The sequence below is a fragment of the Sinocyclocheilus anshuiensis genome, unplaced genomic scaffold, assembly GCF_001515605.1.
Source record: "Sinocyclocheilus anshuiensis isolate Anshui unplaced genomic scaffold, SAMN03320099.WGS_v1.1 scaffold425, whole genome shotgun sequence".
Lineage (NCBI taxonomy): Eukaryota > Metazoa > Chordata > Actinopteri > Cypriniformes > Cyprinidae > Sinocyclocheilus > Sinocyclocheilus anshuiensis.
The window spans coordinates 52677-61848 of NW_015537947.1; the positions used below are offsets into that span (position 1 = coordinate 52677).

The 9172-nt window shown below is 42.0% G+C and overlaps 1 protein-coding gene across 1 annotated transcript in view; it reads right to left on the minus strand.

Moving 5' to 3' along the window:
• The window catches only part of LOC107664247 (neurogenic locus Notch protein-like), a gene marked incomplete at its 3' end in the record, with an annotated part of 181907 nt that overhangs the window by 49799 nt on the left and 122936 nt on the right, over positions 1–9172 (minus strand). The window contains exons 24-26 of the mRNA XM_016454770.1: positions 7480–7625; positions 1966–2137; positions 700–778 (exon numbers count right to left, since the gene is read on the minus strand). Coding sequence (XP_016310256.1) covers positions 700–778; positions 1966–2137; positions 7480–7625 — 397 coding nt within the window. The remainder of the gene's footprint in view (positions 1–699; positions 779–1965; positions 2138–7479; positions 7626–9172) is intronic.

Below are 9172 nucleotides of genomic sequence, written 5' to 3' on the forward strand. Positions count from 1 at the left end.
TGTCTTCTGGGAAACATGTAAGTATCTTCTGTAGCTTCTAAAGGGCAGTACTAAATAAGAAATATGATAAATGTACACAAAATAAGAAAAATGTACACATCTTCATTCTGTTCAAAAGTTTACACCCCTTGCTCTTAATGCATCGTTTTTTTCTTTCTGGAGAATCAGTGACCATTTGATCCTTTTGTAATAGTTGCGTATGAGTCCCTCTCAGTTGTCCTCAGTGTGAAAAGATGGATCTCAAAATCATACAACAAACAAACAAGTATTAAGGTAACAACACAGTATTAAGAATCAAGCGTACGTAAACTTTTGAACAGGGTCATTTTTATAAATTCAACAATCATTTTCTCTTGTGGACTATATGTAAACGTCTTTTATGTGAAATATCTTATTCAGGTCAGTACTAAATAAAAAAAATAACATGCATTTTGTATGATCCCTCTTATTTTGGTAAAATAATTAACATTTTTAACATACACTGCAAAGTTTTGACTTTTTCAAACTTTTGACCACAACTGGACACACCTACACAGACACATATATTCAGTACACACACATGCACGCATGCACGCACGCACACACACACACACACACACACACACACACACACACACTATATACAACAATAATAACTCATGCTCTAATAACTTACAAGATGCTCTGACAACCTGAGAAGCTCAAAAAGAACATGCTTACATTAATGTTGATCTCACATCTGTGACCGGTCCATCCAACCTCACACTGACAGCTGTATGCATCAGTTTCATCCAGGCAACTGCAATGACAAAAGAGATTGTTTATGTGCCCTGACATGTGCAAATTCTGCATTCATTATTTATGATTTATGAGAGATGATTTTACATGTCGATGAAGCTGCAACCTCAACCACATTTACCTGCACAGTGATTTCTGACAGAGGTTTTACAGTGCAGTACATAAACACACCAGAACAGCAGGACTAATAAAACAACAATCTTGTATAAATGATTTTCATAAGTGAGGGTCTTGAAAATAATATATAGTCAGTTCATATTATAAATGTTAGAAAGTCATGTTGTACATGCCACTGCAACTCTCACACTCCTGCTGTCTTGATAAAGTCACAATGATGGTTAATTAATGTGCAAGTGCAACATTTACTAGGTTGTGATTAAATAGCTAATTTCCCGGTTTAACAGCTAATGTCGGGTGACAACACGTATCTTTTATCCACCCTAAAAACTCATAAGCAGTAAAATGGCATTATAAAATTTAAAGATGCATCTATTTATAAACCAGTGCATGTTTATCTGCATGAACTATGTCCCCTTTCATTTCTAGATTTTACAGGGCTCAACAATAAAGATGGCCCAGGGACAGAGTGACAGTTTTGACAAGCCAGCACAGACATTTATTGATCACATACATGTTTTTTTTTTGTTGGTTGTGTCTGATGTATTGCATATTATTACATCAATCATCTGAGATTTATTCTATCATTGCTAAGTACAAATCTGAACTACTTCTACCTGGACAGTAGAAAAAAATATTCTTATTGTTGAGTACTTTTATATTCCTTATTTTTACCATGATAACATGCAGTCTACAACATATAAACACTTCAAAATAACAAAGCTGAGACGTTTCCCAAGTACGGTTCCTGAGGGAAAAATCTGTCCTACCCAAACTGTTACTATTTAAGGCATTAGCACTTTATTTAAAATCAAATTATTATTGTAACTTGGTTAGATGCTCAAAGTGCAAGAAACAGCTGGTAACATCTAATTATGTTGTGTTTACTGAGTACCAGACTGCCAAACAGCTAATTGAGAGTGAGTTGGCAAGAAGGATTGCGAGCACATTTAGTCTTTTAAAAGACTCACAGGTACCGTCTCTTTCAGAATGGATGTGATGGCCATTTACAAAGCTCTCAATCACAGAGCTTGAAATACACATCGTTACAGCTCAGCAAGGTTAATGTACCTCCCATGAACACAGGGGTTGGATGAGCACTCATCAATGTTTCTCTCACAGTGATAGCCCATGAAACCTCTGGAGCACACACACTGGTAACCATTAAGACCGTCGATGCACCTCCCGTTGTTTCGGCATGGATTAGATTTGCACTCATCAACGTTCAGCTCGCACAATTTACCTTTGGGGAGAACAAAATCAATGCCATATAAATACATTACATTGAGTATTTAGAAATTCTTGGAAATCAAGGTGATGGATTTATTAAACGCCATGTCTGATATCAAGGTGAAAAAATGCATAAAGGTACTTGCATTCAAGGACCTTGGCATTGGTAGCATTGTGTTTCACTTGTCTAACTACAGAAAACATTATACATTTGTATAAGCATAAAAAAAGTGCATAAACAAAATGTATTTTTGTATTCTAGCTAAATAAAAACATATTTGATCGTCTACTTATGTTTCAAACTGTTTCAAACAATGTATGAGCTATTTTCCATGTCTTCTGAAGTCATAGTTTTGTGCGAAAATGACCAAATTTAAAATTCATTTTATATTTATTGTAAAACCAATCCAGAATATATCCTCCAGCCTGAGCTCTCAGGGGACATGTCCAATTCCTCAGATGAGCTCAGAGCTGAGAGGAAAGTAATGACTGGTGCAAGGCAGAGTGGGGCCTGATAATAAAAGAGGTTTCTGTGGGAATTAGGGCCTGTGTGTCAGGCTGAGCTCTCCCAGGAGTTTCCATGCCTCTGAGATTTCTTTCTTTCCCCTCAGCAGGATGAGGATAAATTGATGATACAGTACAAAAGACAAACGAAATTAATCTTCAAGCCGGTTGATGGCGATTGAGATTACACTTATTTTTAAAACAGCATTGATAAGTGGGCTAGCAGAGTAATGGCCTTAGTATTCGTAGGTGATTGTACATAAACTGAGGTTCTAGCACACATGCGTTTAGATGCAATAGATACTGACATGTATAATGTCAATGTATTGACGTATCTAAAGTGTAAAATATTGTATGTACAGTATGTACAAAGGTGCAAATGTTTAATCTTTCCCAGTAGGCTGATTCTATTTTATTTATAAAAAAAGAAAACAATTAAAGAGCAATGTAATACTTGTTGAGCTTTTATAATACCATTCAAACGTTTAAGGTCTAAATTATAATTTTTTCCATCGAGACTGCATTTATTTGATTAAAAATACAGTAAAAACAGGAATATTTTGAAATATTATTGCAAATTGAAACAAATTTTCTATTTTAATGCATTTTAAGATATGATTTATTCCTGTAATGGTAAAGCTGAATTTTCAGCATCATTATTCCAGACTAATGTCAGACTCTGTTCCGTGTTTTGTGTGGGTTTTGCTCCCCATGTGTTTCCATGCCCTTATTTGGTTTTCCTGTTCCTGCTGCCTGATTGTTTACCATTTGTTTCCAGCTGTGTTTTCCCTCATGTTATTATGTTTCATTAGTTCCAGGTGTTTCTCGTCATGTCTTGTGTATTTAAAGTGTTCCCGGTTCTTAGTTCTTGGTCTGGTATTGTATGTGTCAACCTTCTCAGCTACGTGTGTTTTCTTGGTTCCTTTGAAGTCATTAAAATCTCCTTATTGATGTAATCTTCGTCTCCTCGTTCCTTGCTCCGTGCTCCAACACAGTAGCAACGTGACAGAATACCAGACCAGTAAGCGGCGCCCCTTCTCCCCATGTTTGTTTTTTGTTTTGAAAGTCTTTTGTTTTCCTGTGTGTTTCTCCCCACGGCATAGAAGTAGATGCTCGTTTTATTGGCCTAGCCCACAGAGATCTCCCCTTCGTGGAGTATGTGTGGGACTTCAGCAAGATCGCCTCAAAAACAGCGCTGGATGACGCCACGCTCATCTCTCTGTTCTGGATCGGGGCCAATTGCTATCGCCCCGTGGACCTCCCAGACACCACAATCCAGTGTCGGCTCCAGCCCCAGAGCTCGAGTTTAGCCCAGAGAGGGCTCCAGTCCCCTAGTTTAGCCCAGTAAAGGTTACTGTCCCCGAGTTTAGCCCAGAGAAGATTCCAGTCCCCGAGTTTAGCCCAGAGAGGATTCCGCTTCCCGAGTTTAGCTCAGAGAGGATTCCAGTCCCCGAGTTTAGCCCAGAGAGGGCTTCAATCCTCGAGTTTAGCCCAGAGAGGGCTCCAATCCCCGAGTCTAGCCCGGAGAGGGTCCCAATCCCCGAGTCTAGCCCAGAGAGGGCTCCAATTCCCGAGTTTAGTCCAGAGAAGGCTCCAGTCCCCGAGTTTAGCCCAGTGAGGGCTCCTGTCCCCGAGTTTAGCCCACAGAGGGCTCCTGTCCTCGAGTCTAGCCCAGAGAGGGCTCCAGTCCCCGAGTTTAGCCCAGTGAGGGCTCCTGTCTCCAAATTTAGCCCAATGAGGGCTCCTGTCCCCGGGTTTAGCCCAGTGAGGGCTCCTGTCCCCGAGTGTAGCACAAGGAAGGCTCCAGTTCCCATGTCCAGCCCAAGGAGGGCTCCAGTTCCCACGTCCAGCTCAAGGAGGGCTCCAGTCCCCAAGTCAAGCCCAGGGAGGGCCACAGTTCCCGAGTTAGGCCTACAGAGGGCCACTAAAGACTATATTCTCCCGAAGGATTTTTTGGGGGGAGGGGGGGTTGGGGGGTAGTAGGGGTCCATCTGTGGAGGCCGGGCCCAGTGCTGAGGCCAGGCTCCCCGAGGTTCCTGTTCCACCATGGCCTCCTGAACTGACTGCTCCGCCATGGCTTCCTAGTCTGCCTGTTCCGCCATGGCCTCCTGAACTGTCTGCTCCACCATGGCCTCCTGAACTGTCTGCTCCGCCATGGCCTCCTGAACTGTCTGCGCCGCCATGGCTTCCTAGTCTGCCTGCTCCGCAATGGCTTCCTAGTCTGCCTGCTCCACCATGGCGCCCCGAACTGCCTGCTCCGGCAGAGCTCCCTGCTCCGCCATGGCATTCTGCACTGCCTGATCCACCCTGGAGATATTCCCCGTGTCCCAGTCCTGCACCAACCTCCAGGGCACCCACCCCCCCTCCTTGGTGGAATTGTTACGGCACGGGACACGCCTTCTGGGAGGGGGGAGTAATGTCAGACTCTGTTCTGTGTTTTGTGTGGGTTTTGCTCCCCATGTGTTTCCATGCCCTTATTTGGTTTTCCTGTTCCTGCCCCCTGATTGTTTTCCATTTGTTTCCAGCTGTGTTTTCCCTCATGTTATGTTTCGTTAGTTCCAGGTGTTTCTCGTCATGTCTTGTGTATTTAAAGTGTTCCCGGTTCTTAGTCTAGTATTGTATGTGTCAACCTTCTCAGCTACGTGTGTTTTCCTGGTTCCCTTGAAGTCATTAACATTTCCTTATTGATGTACTCTTCGTTTCCTCGCTCTGCGCTCCAACACAGTAGCAACGTGACATCTTCGTTGCCACTTGATCCTTCAGAAATTATTCTAATATGCTTATTTGGTCCCTTAATGCATCCTTGCTGAATACAAGTGTTAATTTCTTAATTATAAATGCTTACTGACCTCAATCAAATAACATATTTATTGAAAAACAAATGACCTAAAAATAATAAATAAATAAACATAAATGAGCTAACATCTAAATTAAATTATTTTAATCAAGAAAAATATAACATTATTAATGCCAAGACGCATAACATTGATCACTCCACGCCGAGATGGAGCTCTAGCCCCAGTCCACCCTGGGATTGTGATGCACCAGCCAGGGTTGGCCCAGCATGACAGGAGCCAGCGGAGATTCAGTGAGCAGAAGTGTGAGTTTCTCAATATGATTTCCTGAGGTGATGAGGGTGACAGGTTCAGTAGTATGTGTGATGCTAGGAAGAGCCTGTCCGTTGAGTGCACTGACAGAGATAATATGGGTTAGAGGAACAATGGGCATCTGAAGGTGTTGTGCTAAGTTGTAGTCCATAAAGTTACCTTCAGCTCCGGAATCCAGCAGGGCCTGGCAGTTGTGGATTCCGGCTGCCCATTGCAGTCTTACCGGGAGGAGAGTTGAGGACGAGGATTTTCCCAGGGACAATCCACCCGACAGTAACCTCAGCTCTACTGCCGGGCTTGGCCTTTTACCTGACAGTCAGCCAGGAAGTGACCCGCAGCGCCGCAATACAAACACAGTCCCCTTGCTCTCCGACGGTCTCTCTCCTCCCGGGAAAGCCGAGCTCTTCCCACTTGCATGGGTTCATAATCCAAGGTGTGACTGACCGTATTACAGGAACTGGTAGTGGAATACTCAGGAAGTTCCGACGCCAGCTGGCGGCGTCCTCGCTGACCACGTTGATGCAGACGGGCATCTACTCGAAGAGCTAATTCGATGAGTCCATCAAGATCAGTGGGTAATGCCATCGTAAAAATCTCCTTCTGAATCCGGTCAGCCAACCCATGCAGGAACATGTCCCACTGCGCCTCCTCGTTCCACTTGCACTCAGCTGCCAGTGTCCGGAACTCAATGGAATAATCCGAGATGGGTCTGTTCTCCTGCCGTAGTTCGGCTAACATGCATGCCGCCTCGCGACCCGCTACAGCGCGATCAAACACCCGTCTCATCTCCTCCGAGAGTTTGGTGGGCGATCTTAGTTGTTGGAATTGGGTCGTGAGCTCGGACACCTGCGCTACCAAGGCTTGCACAGCTCGACCCATAGCTAACATCCGTTCCTCTTGACGATCCATGCATGCGTTGTTGTTAGACAAAAAGTCCCGTAGATCCGAGGCGTTCGCTGAATCCATAGGTAGGTCAGATCGTTCTGTCACGGGTACAAAAGGAGGATTCAATCGCGAAGCGAAAATGAGTCAGTGAACCCATGAACCGTGACAGATAGAGCAGGAAGAAACAGCTCCTTAAGGTAACAATTTCAGTTTACCACTTACCACAGTATTTAGAGAGTGCAAACTTTACTTTTTTTTAATCCCATCTGGATTTCATTCATAAGAAAATTTGGCATTTAAAAAAATCTTTATCCTTTTTAATCTTCCATCATTTACTACTAATAAACAACAGCCAGGATATAGGTTTGTTTCTGAGTACTAAACTTACTCACCTGTCAAGTTCAGTTCTGTCCAGTTTTCAGAAGATTCGTAAAGATTGTATGTTTATAAAGTTTTTACATTTTAGATGCTTTCAATATGTTGACATTGTATAATTCAGTGCCTATGCAAACATACAAAAATTAATAAATGTCCACGAATAAGAATGAGATCACCCCGGGGAAAGAGGAAAATAGCGAAAGAAAAAAAGGACTGAGGAGATGAGGAAGTACTTGATTAAAATGCAGAGGATGAGGGGGAGGTGTTTAGTTAACTCAAGGTGAATCTCTGTGTGTGTGTGTGTGTAGATATTGGTGGGAGTGTGGGATCTAATTAAAGTGGTAAATGTGCTGATGAGCTATTTGTGTGTTCTTTCCACTGAGAATCTGTCAGGCTGGGGGAACGCAGCCCGTGTAGACACGATAAGCCCTGGTTTCTCTCATTGATTTTGTGTCTGGGGCTCTGGCCGAGGGGGACGTACCTGAGAAGCCACTATGGCAGACACATATGAATCCCCCAGGTTTGTTGATGCACACAGAGTCATGGAGGCAGGGGGAAGCTTCACATTCGTTTATGTCCAGGTTGCAAAACTTTCCAAAATATCCGGGGACACAGTTACACTGGAAACTGGAAATGCACAAAAATAACATTATTAGCCAAATCTTCCTTTTAAAATCCCTGGCTGTGACACAGATGTCTGCCAAACAAAATGGTGCCATATCTGCATGGAGTGTTTTTAGGAAAACTGACAGACAGGGAAAAGTCTGATTGACAGCAAAAGATCTAAACTGTGTCTGTTAATCATGACTTTGGCTGCTGCTATCATCGGACAAAATGACTGACAAGCTGACTCTGTTTCAAACATGCTGTCACCTGTCTAATCGGTGAGGACTTGGCCAGTAAGTGGTTTTGTGATGGAAGAGATCTCTTGTAGCATATATTCACAATTTAATAGGGCATTTTGTTTCCAGCTGTGATTTTTTTGCTGGCTTGTTTTGTTCACTTTAGTGTTCTTTTTTATATTTTCTCTTAATTCTGTACAGTATGTTCTGCTGGGCTTAGTACATTATGTATTTAAAGAGATTTTTCCTTGATCTTTTGAAATAAAAGTGTTTAATGCACCATTAAAAAAATATGATATAACTTTAAGATCTCCATTTACTGAACCCTGCTGGCACTTTTTTTTAACAACAATGGCTGGAATTTACTTCTGTAAATAATGACATATACATTATATATAAACACCACCACATTTTTTAACGATTCATTTACATTTACATTTATTCATTTTGCGGATGCTTTTATCCAAAGCGACTTACAATTGAGGAATACAACAAGCGATTCTTCACAGGAAGTGCTTGTAATACAAAGTTTCAGACCTTGTTCAGATTAGTACAAGTACTAGACAGGGGGGATTAAGGAAACGGGGGGTGATTTAAAAAAAAAATGTTTTTAAAGATGCAGTCAAATTTTGATGAAAGAGATGAGTTTTCAATTGTCGTCATTCAGCATTCTGGATGGGGGTGGGAAGATCATTCCACCAGCCATGAACGGTGAATGAAAACATTCTGGAAAGTGATTTTGTGTCTCTCTGTGATGGTATCACGAGGCATCGCTCACTTGTAGATCTCAAGCTTCTGGAGGGGATGTAGATTCGTAAGATTGAGTAGAAGGAGGGTGCTGAGCCTGTGACTGTTCTATATGCAAGCATCAATGTCTTGAACTTGATGCGAGCCGAAACCAGTAGCCAGTAAAGGGAGATAAAGAGATGTGTGATGTGGGCCCTTTTGGGCTCGTTGAAGATCAGTCGAGCTGCTGCATTCTGAATCAAAATAATGATTCAAAATAAATGTCACAAAGAAATTTGAGCCTTTGAGTGTTCATTCAAAAGATAGGACAGCATCACCTATATCAGATCTAACAGCACACTGCATCCCAAGTATAGAAAAACACTGTTAACGGCTATTTACATGAAACACATTCTGTGCTGAGTCTATATCAGGGATTCTCAAACTTTTCCCAAACCTTTATGTTTTATGCAGGTACAAAAAAATAAAATAAAAAACTTTTTAGTATGTGTTTTAGTTTGGTTTTATTTAAAAAATATTTTTTTTTCATTTTTGTATAATTATTTACTTTATCAAATCCTGCAGTTTCTGGGGGGGGGGGGGGGG